The sequence below is a fragment of the Piliocolobus tephrosceles genome, chromosome 5 (genome assembly GCF_002776525.5).
Source record: "Piliocolobus tephrosceles isolate RC106 chromosome 5, ASM277652v3, whole genome shotgun sequence".
NCBI classification, from domain to species: domain Eukaryota; kingdom Metazoa; phylum Chordata; class Mammalia; order Primates; family Cercopithecidae; genus Piliocolobus; species Piliocolobus tephrosceles.
In genome coordinates, this window is record NC_045438.1 from 30,454,595 (window position 1) to 30,473,849 (window position 19,255).

Consider the following 19,255-nt stretch of genomic DNA (forward strand, 5'->3'; position numbering starts at 1 on the left):
AGTGTGTGATGTTCCCCTTACCGAGTCCAAGTGATCTCATTGTTCAGTTCCCACCTATGAGTGAGAACATGCGGTGTTTGGCTTTCTGTTCTTGTGATAGTTTGCTGAGAATGATGGCTTCCAGCTGCATCCATGTCCCTACAAAGGACACAAATTCATCCTTTTTTATGGCTGCATAGTATTCCATGGTGTATATGTGCCACATTTTCTTAATCCAGTCTGTCACTGATGGACATTTGGGTTGATTCCAAGTCTTTGCTATTGTGAATAGTGCCGCAGTGAACATATGTGTGCATGTGTCTTTATAGCAACATGATTTATAATCCTTTGGGCATATACCCAGTAATGGGATGGCTGGGTCATATGGTACTTCTAGTTCTAGATCCTTGAGGAATTGCCATACTGTTCTCCATAATGGTTGAACTAGTTTACAATCCCACCAACAGTGTAAAAGTGTTCCTATTTCTCCACATCCTCTCCAGCACCTGTTGTTTCCTGACTTTTTAATGATTGCCATTCTAACTGGTGTGAGATGGTATCTCATTGTGGTTTTGATCTGCATTTCTCTGATGGCCAGTGATGATGAGCATTTTTTTGTGTGTCTGTTGGCTATATGCATGTCTTCTTTTGAGAAATGTCTGTTCATATCCTTTGCCCACTTTTTGATAGGGTTGTTTTTTTCTTGTAAATTTGTTTGAGTTCCTTGTAGGTTCTGGATATTAGCCCTTTGTCAGATGAGTAGATTGCAAAAATTTTCTCCCATTCTATAGGTTGCCTGTTCACTCTGATGGTAGTTTCTTTTGCTGTGCAGAAGCTCTTTAGTTTAATTAGATCCCATTTGTCAATGTTGGCTTTTGTTGCCGTTGCTTTTGGTGTTTTAGACATGAAGTCCTTGTCCATGCCTATGTCCTGAATGGTATAACCTAGGTTTTCTTCTAGGGTTTTTATGGTATTGGGTCTAATATTTAAGTCTCTAATCCATCTTGAATTAATTTTCATATAAGGAGTAAGGAAGGGATCCACTTTCAGCTTTTTACTTATGGCTAGCCAATTTTCCCAGCACCATTTATTAAATAGGGAATCCTTTCCCCATTTCTTGTTTCTCTCAGGTTTGTCAAAGATCAGATGGCTGTAGATGTGTGGTATTATTTCTAAGGACTCTGTTCTGTTCCATTGGTCTACATCTCTGTTTTGGTACCAGTACCATGCTGTTTTGGTTACTGTAGACTTGTAGTGTAGTTTGAAGTCAGGTAGTGTGATGCCTCGAGCTTTGTTCTTTTGACTTAGGATTATCTTGGAAATGCAGGCTCTTTTTTGGTTCCATATGAACTTTAAAGCAGTTTTCTCCAATTCTGTGAAGAAACTCATTGGTAGCTTGATGGGGATGTCATTGAATCTATAAATTACCTTGGGCAGTATGGCCATTTTCACAATATTGATTTTTCCTATCCATCAGCATGGTATGTTCTTCCATTTGTTTGTGTCCTCTTTTATTTCACTGAGCAGTGGTTTGTAGTTCTCCTTGAAGAGGTCCTTTGCATCCCTTGTAAGTTGGATTCCTAGATATTTTATTCTCTTTGAGGCAATTGTGAATGGAAGTTCATTCATGATTTGGCTCTCTGTTTGTCTGTTACTGGTGTATAAGAATGCTTGTTATTTTTGCACATTAATTTTGTATCCTGAGACTTTGCTGAAGTTTCTTATCAGCTTAAGGAGATTTTGGGCTAAGATGATGGGGTTTTCTAAATATACAATCATGTCATCTGCAAACAGGGACAATTTGACTTCTTCTTTTCCTAATTGAATACCCTTGATTTCTTTCTCTTGCCTGATTGCCCTAGCCAGAACTTCCAACACTATGTTGAATAGGAGTGGTGAGAGAGGGCATCCCTGTCTTGTGCCAGTTTTCAAAGGGAACTTTTCCAGTTTTTGCCCATTCAGTATGATATTGGCTGTGGGTTTGTCATAAATAGCTCTTATTATTTTGAGATACGTTCCATCAATACCTAGTTTTTTGAGAGTTTTTAGCATGAAGGGCTGTTGAATTTTGTCAAAGGCCTTTTCTGCATCTATTGAGATAATCATGTGGTTTTTGTCGTTGGTTCTGTTTATATGCTGAATTACGTTTATTGATTTGCGTATGTTAAACCAGTCTTGCATCCCAGGGATGAAGCCCACTTGATCATGGTGGATAAGCTTTTTGATGTGCTGCTGGATTCGGTTTGCCAGTATTTTATTGAGGATTTTTGCATCGACGTTCATCGGGATATTGGTCTAAAATTCTCTTTTTTTTTGTTGTGTCTCTGCCAGGCTTTGGTATCAGGATGATGTTGGCCTCATAAAATGAGTTAGGGAGGATTCCCTCTTTTTCTATTGATTGGAATAGTTTCAGAAGGAATGGTACCAGCTCCTCCTTGTACCTCTGGTAGAATTCAGCTGTGAATCCATCTGGTCCTGAACTTTTTTGGTTGGTAGGCTATTAATTATTGCCTCAATTTCAGAGCCTGCTATTTGTCTATTCAGGGATTCAACTTCTTCCTGGTTTAGTCTTGGAAGAGGGTAAGTGTCTAGGAAATTATCCATTTCTTCTAGATTTTCTGCTTGATTTGCGTAGAGGTGTTTATAGTATCCTCTGATGGTAGTTTGTATTTCTGTGGGGTCGGTGGTAATATCCCCTTTATCATTTTTTATTGCATCTATTTGATTCTTCTCTCTTTTCTTCTTTATTAGTCTTGCTAGCAGTCTATCAGTTTTGTTGATCTTTTCAAAAAACCAACTCCTGGATTCATTGATTTTTTGGAGGGTTTTTTGTGTCTCTATCTCCTTCAGTTCTGCTCTGATCTTAGTTATCTCTTGCCTTCTGCTAGCTTTTGAATATGTTTGCTCTTGCTTCTCTAGTTCTTTTAATTGTGACGTTAGAGTGTCAATTTTAGATCTTTCCAACTTTCTCTTGTGGGCATTTAGTGCTATAAATTTCCCTCTACACACTTCTTTAAATGTGTCCCAGAGATTCTGGTATGTTGTATCTTTGTTCTCATTGGTTTCAAAGAACATCTTTATTTCTGCCTTCATTTTGTTATGTACCCAGTAGTCATTCAGGAGCAAGTTGTTCAGTTTCCATGTAGTTGAGCGGTTTTGATTGAGTTTCTTAGTCCTGAGTTCTAGTTTGATTGCACTGTGGTCTGAGAGACAGTTTGTTATCATTTCTGTTCTTGTACATTTGCTGAGGAGTGCTTTACTTCCAATTATGTGGTCAATTTTGGAATAAGTGTGATGTGGTGCTGAGAAGAATGTATATTCTGTTGATTTGGGGTGGAGAGTTCTGTAGATGTCTATTAGGTCTGCTTGGTGCAGAGTTGAGTTCAATTCCTGGATATCCTTGTTGACTTTCTGTCTCATTGATCTGTCTAATGTTGACAGTGGGGTGTTGAAGTCTCCCATTATTATTATATGGGAGTCTAAGTCTCTTTGTAAGTCTCTAAGGACTTGCTTTATGAATCTGGGTACTCCTGTATTGGGTGCACATATATTTAGGATAGTTAGCTCTTCCTGTTGAATTGATCCCTTTACCATTATGTAATGGCCTTCTTTGTCTCTTTTGATCTTTGATGGTTTAAAGTTTGTTTTATCAGAGACTAGGATTGCAACCCCTGCTTTTTTTGTTCTCCATTTGCTTGGTAGATCTTCCTCCATCCCTTTATTTTGAGCCTGTATGTATCTCTGCATGTGAGATGGGTCTCCTGAATACAGCAAACTGATGGGTCTTGACTCTTTATCCAATTTGCCAGTCTGTGTCTTTTAATTGGACCATTGAGTCCATTTACATTTAAGGTTAATATTATTATGTGTGAACTTGATCCTGTCATTATGATATTAGCTGGTTATTTTGCTCATTAGTTGATGCAGTTTCTTCCTAACATCGATGGTCTGTACATTTTGGCATGTTTTTGCAATGGCTGGTACCGGTTGTTCCTTTCCATGTTTAGTGCTTCCTTCAGGGTCTCTTGTAGGGCAGGCCTGGTGGTGACAAAATCTCTAAGCATTTGCTTGTCTGTAAAGGATTTTATTTCTCCTTCACTTATGAAACTTAGTTTGGCTGGATATGAAATTCTGGGTTGAAAATTCTTTACTTTAAGAATGTTGAATATTGGCCCCCACTCTCTTCTGGCTTGTAGAGTTTCTGCCGAGAGATCTGCTGTTAGTCTGATGGGCTTCCCTTTGTGAGTAACCCAACCTTTCTCTCTGGCTGCCCTTAACAGTTTTTCCTTCATTTCAACTTTGGTGAATCTGACAATTATGTGTCTTGGAGTTGCTCTTCTCAAGGAGTATCTTTGTGGCGTTCTCTGTATTTTCTGAATTTGAATGTTGGCCTGCCTGGCTAGGTTGGGGAAGTTCTCCTGGATAATATCCTGAAGAGTGTTTTCCAACTTGGTTCCATTCTCCCCATCACTTTCAGGTACACCAGTCAGACATAGATTTGGTCTTTTCACATAGTCCCATATTTCTTGGAGGCTTTGTTTGTTTCTTTTTACTCTTTTTTCTCTACACTTCTCTTCTCACTTCATTTCATTTATCTGATCTTCAGTCACTGATACTCTTTCTTCCAATTGATCGAGTCAGTTACTGAAGCTTGTGCATTTGTCACGTATTTCTTGTGTCATGGTTTTCATCTCTGTCAGTTCGTTTATGGCCTTCTCTGCATTGATTATTCTAGTTATCCATTCTGCCATTCTTTTTTCAAGATTTTTAGTTTCTTTGAACTGGGTTCATAAATCCTGCTTTAGCTCTGAGAAGTTTGATGGACTGAAGCTTTCTCTCAGCTCATCAAAGTCATTCTCCATCCAGCTTTGATCCATTGCTGGTGATGAGCTGTGTTCCTTTGGAGGGGGTGATGCGCTCTTCTTTTTTGAATTTCCAGCTTTTCTGCCCTGCTTTTACCCATCTTTATGGTTTTATCTGCCTTTGGTCTTTGATGATAGTGATGTACTGATGGGGTTTTGGTGTGGGTGTCCTTCCTGTTTGTTAGTTTTCCTTCTAACAGTCAGGACCCTCAGCTGTAGGTCTGTTGGAGATTGCTTGAGGTCCACTCCAGACCGTGTTTGCCTGGATATCAGCAGCAGAGGCTGCAGAAGATAGAATATTGCTGAACAGCGAGTGTACCTGTCTGATTCTTGGCTTTGGAAGCTTCGTCTCAGTGGTGTACCCTGCCATGTGAGGTGTGGGGTGTCAGTCTGCACCTAGTGGTGGATGTCTCCCAGTTAGGCTACTCAGGGGTCAGGGATCCACTTGAGCAGGCAGTCTGTCCATTCTCAGATCTCAGCCTCCATGTTGGGAGATCCACTGCTCTCTTCAAAGCTGTCAGACAGGGTCGTTTGTCTCTGCAGAGGTTTCTGCTGCTTTTTCAATGTAGAGGAAACAGCCTTCCATTGGAAGAAGATGCCATCTAGGACTTCCATAGCTAGAGAAGAGAAGTAATTGCTTGACTTCAAAACTTAAAAGGCTGACTCTTTTATTAGGGGCTAATGCAGCTGGTGACTTGAAGTTGAGCCAATGCCCATTCTGAAAATCCTAGGAGCCTTATGAATTATGCTCAATCTACCTGTGCTCTGTAAATGGAAGAACAAAGCCTGCATGACAGCTCACCTGTTTATAGCATCCGTTTCCTGAATATTTTAAACTGATTGTTGAGACTTTCTGTTCAGAAAAAAAGATTCCTTTCTAAAGATTGCTGCTTACTGAGAATGTACCTGGTCACCCAAGAGCTCTGATAGAGATGTACAAGGAGATGGATATTTTCATGTCTGCTAACACAAAATTTATTCTGCAGGCCATGGATCGAGGAGCAATGCTAACTTTCAAGTCTTATTCTTTAAGAAATACATTTCATAAGACTATTGTCATAAATAATACCTCTGATTGATCTGAGCAAAGTATTATAAAGTGAAAACCTTCTGGGAATGATTCACCATTCTAGATACCATTAAAAACATTTGTGATTTGTGGGAGGTCAAAATAGCAGCATTCACAGGAGTTTGGAAGAAGTTGATTTCAACCCTCCTGGATAACTTTGAGGGGTTCGGAAGTAACTACAGTCATGGTAAAAATAGCAAGAGAGGCCAGGCGTGGTGGCTCACACCTGTAATCCCTGCACTTTGGGAGGCCAAGGCGGGCAGATCACGAGGTCAGAAGATCGAGACCATCCTGGCTAACATGGTGAAACCCCATCTCTACTAAAGATACAAAAAATTGGCCGGGTGCAGTGGTGGGTGTCTGTAGTCCCAGCTCCTCGGGAGGCTGAGGCAGGAGGATGGCACGAACCTGGGAGGCGGAGCTTGCAGTGAGCCGAGATCGCGCCACTGCACTCCAGCCTGGGCTACAGAGCCAGACTCCATCTCAAAAAAAAAAAAAAAAAAAAAAAAAGCAAGAGAACTAGAATTAGAAGCGGAGCCTGTAGCTGTGACTGAATTGCTATAATCTCATGAGAAAACTTGAACAGATGAAGAGCTGCTTCTTATGAGTGAGTAAAGAAAGTGGTTTCTTGAGATGGAATCTAACCCTGTGAAGATGCCATAAACATTGTTGAAAAGACAACAAAGGATTTAAAATATTCCATAAACTTAGTGGATAAAGCAGCAGCTTTGAGAGGACTTGAGAGTATTGACTCTAATTTTGAAAGAAGCTCTACTGTGGTTAAAATGCTATAAAACAGTTTCAGATGTTACAGAGAAATACTTTGTGAAAGGCAGAGTCCACTGATGCCGCCAACTTCATTTTTGTCTCATTTTAAGAAGTTACCACAGCCACCCCACCCTTCAGCAACCACCATTTTTATCAGTCAGCAGCCATCAACATTGAAGCAAGGCCCTCTACCAGCAAAAAGATGACAACTCACTGAAGGCTCAGAAGATCATTGGCATTTTTAGCAATTAAGAAATTTAAAATTCAGGTATGTACTTTTTAGACATAGTGCTGTTGCACACTGAAAAGATTACAGTATAGTGTAAACATGACTTTTATGTGCACTGGAAAACCAATTCATACAACTTGCTTTATTGTGGTGGTCTGGAACTGAGTTCAAAATATCTCCAAGGTATGCCTGTAGAGTAAAATCTCTTGAGGATGGAGTGCGAAGGACTGAAAATAAACAGTGAGCAAAGAGTGGTTAATATAATCTGGGACCCACTGCAAGTTTCAAGTAGAATGGCCTTTAGAGCAGAAATTCTTTACAGTGATGATCACTCTGTTTTTCTCTCAACACCTTTCAGTATGCTGAGCTTGAGTAAAAACTGTAGACATTCTTGCCCCCTCTTCTGGTGAAGTGTATACATGCAATGTGTTCAAGCTGAGTGGATGCGTAGTTCAGAAGTTTCAGCATGTGCGCACTCTCTAAATCCACATATGGTTTTATTTCTGTTTCATCACCTCGTGATCCCCATAACTGAAGCTCTGTTGGTGAGGAAGGGTAAATCTCTAATAATCCCAGTTGTGCAAGGGGATTGAGTATCGCAGGCTTTGGAAATCCATTGCATGGCATCACAGATATGAACTGGGCCTGGAGTTACAGAGCCCCAAAGAAATGAACTACCATTTCACATAGTCCATCCTTCCCAGGGAAGTATTTCATGTGGTAGTACAGTATTCCCAGTAGTGCTGTTCTGTGGACCTATATTGAGTTTATTTTGGACAGACATAACCAAGCATGAAGTGGCAACTTTTTAAGTTCTACAGCACTCTGACTACATGAGAGACATCACTACCATTTATTCTGAGATAAAATGTCAAAAACTGGGCCGGGCATGGTGGCTCATTCCTATAATCCCAGCACTTTGGGAGACTGAGGTGGGTGGATCACTTGAGGTCAGGAGTTCAAGACTAGCCTGGCCAACATGGTGAAATGTCTTCTCTACTAAAAAGACAAAAATTAGCCGGGCATGGTGGTGGATGCCTGTAATCCCAGCTACTCTGGAGGCTGAGGCAGGAGAATTGCTTGAACCCAGGAGGCGGAGGTTGCAGTGAGCCAAGATCACACCACTGCACTCCAGCCTGGGTGATAGCGCAAGACTCAGTCAAAAAAGAAAGAGAGAGAGAGAGAGAGAGAGAGAAGAAAAAAGTCAAAAATTGTATCTCAACTCTGGAGACTTCATTCCAAATTCTCAAATGCAAAGAATCACTGGTACTTCTTCGCAGGTAGGCAGTGTGCCTTCGGTTTTCTCTGGATTTACTCTGGCTATACAAACGCCAGGAAAGTGTGACGGATTACACACAGGGACAATTTATAGTTAGTCCCTTGCATCTTGGGGGAAGCTGCATACTCAGCAGCTGCCAGCTTGTGCCTGCCTGCAAGTTACAAAAATATTGGCTTAAGAAAGAAGTAATGATAAATAAAACAGTAGAAGCATAAGAAGCCTGGAAAATATACCAAAATAGGCAAGAAAAACTGGCAAAAATATGTTTGCAATATATACTTTTGTTTTTCCTCTTTCATTCTATAAACTCTCTTTGCTCTTCCACTGTCTGTATTTTGTTTAAATTTTGTTTGTGTAAATTATGTGCTTCATAGTTTCTCTTATTTTTCTTATCTAAATTGTCCCTGAGATAGTAGTGACACACTTGTTAATGTATATGATATATTGTGGCTTAAAATAAATAAGAAAATGAGGAAATAGGAAAAATTTCATATTCTTTGTTTATGGTTTTTCTTCTTGTTTCTCAAAATGGTCATGAGGGAGAGAAAGTTCCTTTGTAGTTCTATTTCTCATTACCTCGTTTTTCTTTTACATAAATAGATACCAATGTGATCTGCATTTCTACAATTTTAAAATATGCCATACAGTCATAATTATTAAAGAAACAAAATTTTACTCCAATTTGTAAGGAACCCACAATTTTTTTACAAATAGAGAGACTATAATAGGTTTCAAAAGCCATTGACTTGATTGGAAAACTAAGCAAATGTAGGTTATTTAAAAGATAAATTGAGTCTGTTGGAAAGTACTTTTTTGTGCAATTAACTACTTTTCAATTTTTTAAATTAAAAATAAATTAAAAGTGACACACTTGTTGATATATATGATATATTGTGGTTTAAATGAGATGAGGAAATAGGAAAAATTTCATTTTAAAGTAATTTAAAACTACTTTTAAATTTTTTTACTCATATCTACTAATATGGTATATATTTTTATATGTAATTTAGACTCAAAAGTTGTCATTGCCTCTCTAAATCTAGATGTCTGTCCATTTCTGTTAAAAAAGAGGGTAATTTATAGTGGTTTAATATATATTATATATGTTATATGTGATATATGGTATATGGTTATATATTATATATTATATGATAGATGGTTGTATATCATGTATTATATAATATAGTTTATTTATATTATATAATATATTATATAGTTATATATTATATATAATATAAATATATAACACATAACATTATATAATATATAATATATAACCATATATCATATATCATATATTTTATTTTATTTTATTTATTTATTTTTTTTGAGACGGAGTCTCACTCTGTTGCCCAGGCTGGAGTGCGGCTGGAGTGCGGTGGCCGGATCTCAGCTCACTGCAAGCTCTGCCTCCCAGGTTCATGCCATTCTCCTGCCTCAGCCTCCTGAATAGCTGGGACTACAGGCGCTCGCCACCTTGCCCGGCTAGATTTTTGTATTTTTTAGTAGAGACGGGGTTTCACCGTGTTAGCCAGGATGGTCTCGATCTCCTGACCTCGTGATCCACCTGTCTCGGCCTCCCAAAGTGCTGGGATTACAGGCTTGAGCCACTGCACCTGGCACATATATTTTATAATATATAGTCATATATTATATATGATTATATGTATATATGATATGTGATACATGATATAGTTATAATACATTATATATGATATATACTTATATATTATACATTATACATGAAATATATAATGTATAACCATATATCATATATAATATATTTTATAATATATAGTCATATATTATATCTTATATATGGTGATATGTATATATGATATGTGATATATATGCTATATAGTTATATATAATACATTATATATGATATATAGTTATATATAATATATATGGTTATGTATCATATATAATATATGGTTATACACAGACACACACCCCCCCACCAGGAATAAAAACTGAAAACATTAACTCATAATTTAAATCAGAATTTTTATTTTTTTGAGAGAGTCTCACTCTATGGCCCAGGCTGGAATGCAATGGCGTGATCTTGGCTCACTGCAACCTCTGCCTCCTGTGTTAAATCAAATTTCTAATTGCAACCTGATTATCATTGCAACGATAAAACTAATAACCAGCGAATCTGACTACATTGATAATAGATTTAATACTCCTATTGTTTTAGCCAAGCTGAAATCCCCTTACTTTTAAAAGGTGCTTCATAAATTGATGTAGAAGATGAACTTTTAAAATTAATTTGCATATCTTATGTATCATAAAGTAATACTTACTTGCTTTTCAGTGCCGAAAACCCGATCAGCACTTCAAACCCTATTTGACTCCTGATTTGCCAAAGCGACTACACTATGCCAATAACGTCAGAATCGACAAAGTTCATCTCTTTGTGGATCAACAATGGCTGGCTGTTAGGTTCGTGTATCTGTTTACTTATCTCATAATGCCCTTAACAACCATCTGTCATTGTAAGTCTACTTAACCTTACCCTGCTATTATCATCACTGAGTTTTCCTGAGCATTGATATTTTCTTGACTTTCTGCATGCTATTTAGCAGTTCTGCATTTGAAGTGTGAAGGGGTGGCCTGCCCCTCCACACCTGTGGGTGCTTCTCGTTAGGTGGGACGAGAGACTTGAGAAAAGGAAATAATACACAGAGACAAAGTATAGAGAAAGAAAAGCGGGGCCCCAGGGGACCAGTGCTGTGCTTTCAGAGGACCCACACTGGCACCGGCCTCTGAGTTCCCTTAGTATTTATTGATAATTATCTTTACCATCTAAAAAATAAGGGAGTAGCTAGAAAATAGGATCATTGTAGGGAGGAAATCAGCAGTAAGACATAAGAACAAAAATCCCTGTAACATGAATAAGTTAAAGGAAAATGCTGTGCCTTGAGATGCATATGCGAACATCTCCATAAACCTTTTAGTGGTATTGCTCCAGCAAGCCCCACCTTATTCCTAAAGGCGGTCTTCTCCTTACTCAGTAAACAAAGCACACAATGGGTTTTACCCAGAGATGTTCCAATCCCAGGGAGGGGCAGGATTTTTAACCATCAAGCTTCTTTCAGGTACTTGTTTAACAAAGACACATCCTGCACAGCCCAATATCCTTTTAACCTTAAATCACCTTCGCACATGTCTCTTGCAAGGACAAAGTTGGGGGTAGGGTCACAGATTAACAGCATTTCAAATACAGAACTAAATGGAGTCTCTTATGTCTACTTCCTTCTATATAGACACAGTAACAGGCTGATCTCTTTCTTTTCCCCACAGAAGTGATTGTTATTAGATTGCTGATTTTAGCATCCTTATCTTCACAATATAGATGAGAATGAGGGGTAAGGCTAAGACTGTGCCCAGCGACTGTAAGTGCACCTTCTTACCCCCACTATGCAGCAGACAGATGATATCAGCTGTCTTTCAGCCTGATAGAGAGTGAGTGATTACACAGCTCTTTAAGACCTTTGTCATCTTTGTGGTTTTTATAAAAGAGCACATATAGGGCTGTAAGACCAAGCTAATGAATTAGTTGTAACATTTATTTCTTATTACTATTTATAATTGTAATTTATGTTGATTATTGAAACATTTGCAAAATTTAAATGTGCTTAGAGAAAACAAAAACCATTTTTGACTTTGTGCATGCTATTTAGCAGTTCTGCATTTCAAGTGATTGTTATTAGACATTATGAGTTACTCCATCTTAAATAACCAATTAATCCATTGATTCAACGTTTTATTATATGCTTGTCATGTATGCACCAAGCCCTGCTCTAGGCATTTGAGATACAGATCTGTCTCCTGCTCTCATGTACTGTAGTGGAGAAAACTGAAAAATAAGCCAGCAGACAAATAAATATACACTTTGTGATAGCTAAACTGACAATTCCTATTTTTGAATTTCATACCAGCACTTTTTTCCTCATGCGTAAGTAGATATAAAAAGTATCTGGACTTCACGGCATTTGTCTAGCCTATTTAATATGTATGAATGTAATGCCAGGGGGATAGAATGACAGTGGCAATACAGTGGCTAAGAGATATGCTTGACAAAGAAAAAGGAGATGACACTTTGGGAGGCCGATGTGCACAGGTCACTTTAGGCCTGGAGTTCGAGACCAACCTGGCCAACATGATGAAAAATACAAAAAATTTATAAAAATACAAAAATTAGCCAGGCATGGTGGCACCGTAATCCAAGCTACTTGAGAGGATGAGGCAGGAGAATTGCCTGAACCCGGGAGGTGGAGGTCGCAGTGAGCCAAGATCACACCACTGCACTCCAGCCTAGGCAACAGATTGAATTCGTATTTGATTCCATCAAAAAAAAAAGGAAAGAAAGGAAAGGAAAGCAAAGGAAAAGGAGATGAAAGAAGACAAGGGATAAGGGAATTAGGCTCCAACATTCAGGATCAGGAACTGGGGATTTGGCTAAGCCTATTCTACAAAATAACCTGGAAACCCGTTTGGCCTGAGAGTGCAGTTTCACACTGGTTCACTAGATGGTGCGGACCCCTCTCTTTGGGATCGAAGTTTATTAGCCCTTTGTGTACTGTGGCTCAGGACATTCTCTAGAAAGTATTTTCCTTAAATATGTGAACAAAATTAAGCTCTACTAATATTATATACAATTTTTAGTAACTTAGGTATGTAATATATAAATAAATATATGTCCAAGTTGGGGTGCATTCTGCAAATATTTACTGTTGAGAGTCTAACACCAAAGAAGTTAGGTCACTGGTACAGAAGGAGAAAGGGCTATAAAGTGAGAGCTCACCCACCCAAATACCTCTGGGTATCATGCATTAATACCCAATCTCAAATGGTGAGCTGTTTATTCTTTTAAAAACCAGTACTGAAATGTTAAAAGAACTGCAACCCAAGAGTTCACAGTCAGGCTCCCCATCTAGCTAGGTGTGGGAACTAGGAAAAATTAATATCTTAGAGTCTAATTTTTCTCATCTGTAACACAAGATTAGCCTAGTTTTATTAGTTTCTTGCTATTAACATACGAAGTAAACTAACTTACGGCAAAGGAAATTTTGAATACAGCCTTAACAAGAGAGCAAGTGAAGAATCTAATCTGGGTTAGGCACGGTGGCTCATGCCTGTAATCCCAGCACTTTGGGAGGCTGAGATGAGCAGATCACAAGGTCAGGAGTTCGAGACCAGCCTGGCCAACATGGTGAAACCCCATCTCTACTAAAAAAATACAAAAATTAACCAAGCCTAGTGGTGTGTGCCTGTAATCCCAGCTACTTGGGAGGCTGAGGCAAGATAATTGCTTGAACCCGGGAGGCGGAGGCTGCAGTGAGTTGAGATCGCACCACTGCACTCCAGCCTGGGCAACAGAGCAAGATTTTGTCTCAAAAAAAAAAAAGAATCTAATCTCATTAAATCCTGGGTTCACTCTCTCCAACTCTTAAAACACAAGCCTCTGGCTACTTATTTTCTAGTGAAAGTACATCATCTTTAGTATAATATGCATTATTTGATAACTAGGTTAGATCCCCTTTGCACAATTATAGCAAATTTCAACAGTTTGTATAATCTATTTTCATCATCATCATCATCATCTTTATTTTGCCTAAAATGTGTTAGATTTTACTAATTTGGGGAAACCTGATGTTTTGATATAGCAGAAGTATTAGTAAAGTGCTTTTTAAAAATAACGTGAATATCAGCTTTTTATTTTGGAACAGCAACTGACAAATAAATTTCAGGCACCTTTTTAAGAACTAGAGATAACCAACAAAACACCCAACCAAAGGATCTTTGCCCAGGTAGGAAGATAAAACTATAATCAGGTGGGATAACTATCGCACAAGTACAAGGCTCAAGGAAGCAAAAGTTACAGACCCAGCTGTGAATGTCAAGGAGCATCAGTGAATGCTTCCTGATAAGGGTGGTTGCTGATTGGGTTTTGGAAGACTCATGATGGGACAGGATACACGTTGCCATACAGCAGGTCTGCCATGTACAGTCTGTGGGTTGTATAGTAGCATCCTGCCAACAAGGTGAGTGGGAGTGGAAATGGAATCTTTGCTCAGCTCACCAACCCTTAACGGGGGCTGCATTGGCAGGAGGAAGGGGATTCATTTTTGTTGTTGTTGTTGTTGTTATTGTTGTTTTTGCCAAAAGTGCCATCTGCTTGCCAAGCCTTGAACACTGCCAGGCTGTATCCTTCAAAAGACACCTTTTTTTCTCTCAATGATCTGCCCAGAGCACCTTTTTTTTTTTTTTTTTGAGATGGAGTCTCACTCTATCGCCCAGGCTGGAGTGCGGTGGTGCAATCTCGGCTCACTGCAAGCTCTGCCTCCCAGGTTCACGCCATTCTCCTGCCTCAGCCTCCTGAGTACTACAAGTACTACCTCCTGAGACTACAGGCACCCTCTACCACGCCCGGCTAATTTTTTGTATTTTTAGTAGTGACAAGGATTCACCATGCTAGCCAGGATGGTCTCGATCTCCTGACCTCGTCATCTGCCCTCCTTGGCTTCCCAAAGTGCTGGGATTACAGGTGTGAGCCACCGCACCTGGCCTGAGCACCTTTTTAAAGCCAGCAGTAGCTCTAGGGCAAGGAAGGGTAAAGAGAAGGAGGCAGGTTTCCAGATGGAAGAACTAGATTCCAGCAGTTCCAAGTAGTTCTGCATTGCTGGAGCACTGAGTGTGTGAAGCTGTCATGTGTACAAAGGACCTTATCTGAAATGACAAAGGAGTGTGACTTTGATCTTGAAGAAAGTAGGCCATTGGTAGATACAGGTGGCTTGAGGTGAATACAAGGATATTTGCATTTGGAGAGTTCCTTCGAGATGCTACATGGACGAGGATGGTCTAGCACAGTGGTCCCCAACCCTTTACGCACCAGGGACCGGTTTCATGGAAGACAGTTTTTCCAGGGTCAGGGCAGGAAGTGGGGGATGGTTTCAGAATGATTCAAGCACATGACATTTATTGTGCACTTTATTTCAGTTATTATTACACTGTAATATATAATGAAATAATTTTACAACTCATTATATTGTAGAATTGGGGAGCCCTGAGCTTGTTTTCCTGCAACTAGATGGTCCTATCTGGGGGTGATAGGAGACAGTGATCGATCATCAGGCATTAGATTTTCATAAGGAGCATACAACTTAAATTCGTTGCTTGGGCAGTTCACAATAGGATTCATGCTCCTGTGAGAATCTAATGCCACTGCTGATCTGACAGGAGGCGGAGCTCAGGCGGTAATACTCACTGATCCGCCACTCACCTCCTGCTGTGTGGCCTGGTTCCTAACAGGTGTGGGACCATGGCCCAGGGTTTGGGGACCCCTAGTCTAGTGTGAAACAGGGAAGCCTGTTAGAAAGGTTTGTAGTGACCCATTCCTGGGCATGACAGCAGCCCCAAGGGAGTCCATGAAGCCACGGGGATGGTGAAACTGTATGTAGTGCATCACCGGGAAGGTATTATGGTTAACTTAGAAGCCACAGTTTCTAGGGTAGTCTTGCTTTTATCATATTCTGTCTGACGTTTGTTCTCATTAGAACATAGGTTTTTATTTCCAGCAGTGTTAAATAAAATTAGGGGTGTGTGTTGGGAGTGTGTGTGTGTGAGAGGGAAGATTCAGAAGCTCTGAAGGCAGGATGATCAATTCGGGAACTTGTTCAGGTCAGAGGATCCAGCTTAGAATGGTGGCAGTAGGCCAGGCATGGTGGCTCATGCCTGTAATCCCAGCACTTTGGGAGGCCAAGGTGGGTGGATTACCTCAGGTCAGGAGTTCAAGACCAGCCTAGCTAACATGGTGAAACCCCATCTCTACTAAAAATACAGAAATTAGCCAGGTGTGGTGGCAGGCACCTGTAATTCCAGCTTCTTAGGAGACCGAGGCAGGAGAATAGCTTGAACCGGGGAGGCGGATGTTGCAGTGAGCCAAGATCACACAATTGCACTCCAGTCTGGGTGCTACAGTGAGACTCCATCTCAAAAAAAAAAAAAAAAAAAAAAAAAGAATGGTGGCAGTTAAAGAGGAAAGAAAAGAACAAACAGGAGAGATGCCACACAGGAAGACAGGACTTGGCAACTGATCTTGCATCAGGAGAGAAGTCTTGCTCATCTCCTACCTGTGCCATTACCCAGCTGTGGTAGAGAGCCCCAGCCTTGATTTCAACTGTGTTAATTAGACATGGGGAGGATAATGGAGAATTTGTTCCAAAATATTTCATACAGGACTTGGAAGTTGAGCTAACTTATGACAGATAAAATCAACTCATTTTCCAAGTGCCAGCTATCATTGTTCCATATGTAACTTCCAGAGCTAAATTAATGATTAGACATGAACATGAGGAGGTAGAGGGCAAATTTCCAAAGTTTTTGCTTGGAAATAAATAGAAATTAGAGCTTTTCAAACAATGTTTTAATCTTTTGCTTCTGAATGAAATTTTGCAATATTTACTATGGTTTTTAAATTGAGCTGGATTAGGAGATGGAAATATTTTTAAAAATTAGATTTTTCTGAAAATAGAAAAATAACCACAGTATGAGCATTAGAAAATTTACCAAAAATCTTAGTTCAAAAAACCTTTTTCTTTCTTTCATTAATGAATATTCTAGCTTTCCACACAGAATTTAAAACTTAATTACCTCCTACTAAATAATTCCAGTAATATTGGAAAACCAAATATCTATGCAGTAAGAATAAAAATATTTATTAATAATTTTAAAAATAGAGGCTGGGCGTGGTGGCTCATGCCTGTAATCCCAGCACTTTGGGAGGCTGAGGGGGGCAGATCACCTGAGGTTGGGAGTTTGAGACCAGCCTGACCAACATGGAGAAACTCCATCTCTACTAAAAATACAAAATTAGCGGGGCGTGGTGGCACATGCCTGTAGTCCCAGCTACTCAGGAGGCTGAGGCAGGAGAATTGCTTGAACCCAGGAGGCAGAGGTTGCAGTGAGCCAAGATCATGCCACTTCACTCCAGCCTGGGCAGCAGAGCAAGACTTAGTCTCAAAAATAAATAAATAAACAAACAAATAAATAAAGCCTATTGTTGTCATAGTTTTATGCCAACAATTTTATTGGAATTAACTAAGATAAAGACATGAAGTGACATCCTTAGGGTATCAAACTTAATTTCCTTAGGAAGCAGGACTTGTCTTGCTTTCCCTATTCCAGGTACTTACCTGGTCTCTCTTTTCTTGGCTCTATTGGGTAGAGTTCAATAAGTGTGGCCTGGTCACAGGCTTTATTTATTTATTTGTGATTTATTTTTTTATTTGTGGTTTATTTTTATTTTCTATTTAAACTGAATTAGAGTCAGTTATGATTTTTTAAATGTTTTTATGTTTAACGTATTTTTTTAAAAACACTAAATTACTGTCCTGTTGTTAGTCGAGTTTGTAAAAACAGAAACCCTGTGGTGTCTCTGTGTGTGTGTGTGTGTGTGTGTGTGTGTGTGTGTGTATTTGCCGTTGGGGTGAGAGGTGGGGGTGGGAAAGCAAATGAGAGAAACCTTTTAGGGCCAGTCTTTGGAAATAGGAGTCCTTTGTTCCCTTCAGAGACCAAATTTGACCTAGTATAATGCTGTTGCTTTAAAAGATCTAGGATCATTTATCGCTATTTTCCAACTATGAAAAACAGCTACTTATAAAATTGTTAATACTGCTCAATTCAAAACAGTATTAAAATGTAGGCAAAAGCGAATTAATTAAATTTGAAAAGTTATTCAAATAATAAAGCAACAGCCTATGGAAGAAAATCACAAAGGTAAACATTATATAATAATAATCTCTGAATTTACGGAATATACTAGCTTCTTTCTACCAAGTACAGTTATGTGTTGTATAACAACATTTTGGTCAACAACGAACTGCTTATGTGATGGTGGTCTCATAATATTATAATACTATACTTCTACTATAACTTTTCTATGTTTACATGTACTTAGATACACAAATCCTTGCCGTTGTGTTACAACTGCCTACGGTATTCAGTACAGTAGCATGCTGTACAGGTTTGTAGCTAGGAGCAATAGGCTAGACCACATAGCCCTGGTGTGTAGAAGGCTGTACCATCCAGGCTTGTGTAAGTGTACTCTGTGATGTTTCCACAATGATGAATTTGTATAAGAATACATTTCTCAGAACATATTCCTGCCTGCCCTTAAGCAACGCATGACTGGATTATAATTAACTTGCCCTGCCTATTCTTTATTCATGCTTTCATATTATTTTCCTAGACATCTTCACTGGAAAACAGAAATTGCTATTTTTCCCCAGTTGCAAAGATTTATTCCTAAAGCATTGAAATGCTAAAATAACATATTAACCAAACTATTCTTCAGCATGTCGTCATTGATGTGTAAAGGTACACACATGAGCTTGAAGACAAATCCACTTTTTAAAAAATCTGTGCCTTTATTACTAGCCTTTAGTCAGTATCTATCAGTCAGAGACTTTCGAATTCTATTTATAGATCCTGGAATTTTCCTTTCTTCTCTCATACCCTTCTGTTTGTTCCATTATGGTTATGAATTTGAGCATGAAAATAAATATATTTATTCGTTGTTGATATAAAAATTTACTTATTCTGTTGTTGATAGAAAAATATATTATTCTGTTGTTGATTAAAAATTTACTTATAAAATTTACAGAAACTATAAAATTCATTAAAGCTTACAATATGGTCTCATATCAATATATTGATCAGTGTGTAATAATATTTTTTCTTTATAGGTATAAATCAAATACAAATTGTGGAGGAGGCAACCATGGTTATAACAATGAGTTTAGGAGCATGGAGGTAACTTACTGCTTTTTTTTAACTTTTATTTTAAGTTCAGGGGTACATGTGCAGAATGAGCAGGTTTGTTACATAGGTAAACATCTGTCATGGGGGTTTGTCATACAGATTATTTCATTACTCAGGTGTTAAGCCTAGTTACTGCTTTTTTAAAACAGATATTTATTGCACACCTATTTTATTATAGGCAATGTCCAAGACTCTTGAATACATCTGTGAACAAAACAGATTAAGATCCTGCCCTCATGAAG

General features: G+C 38.8%; 1 protein-coding gene across 1 annotated transcript in view; it reads left to right on the forward strand.

Moving 5' to 3' along the window:
* Positions 1 to 19,255, forward strand: part of ENPP3 (ectonucleotide pyrophosphatase/phosphodiesterase 3) — a 98,695-nt gene that overhangs the window by 50,369 nt on the left and 29,071 nt on the right. Inside the window, exons 15-16 of the mRNA XM_023230655.1 lie at positions 10,504 to 10,631; positions 18,938 to 19,004. Coding sequence (XP_023086423.1) covers positions 10,504 to 10,631; positions 18,938 to 19,004 — 195 coding nt within the window. The remainder of the gene's footprint in view (positions 1 to 10,503; positions 10,632 to 18,937; positions 19,005 to 19,255) is intronic.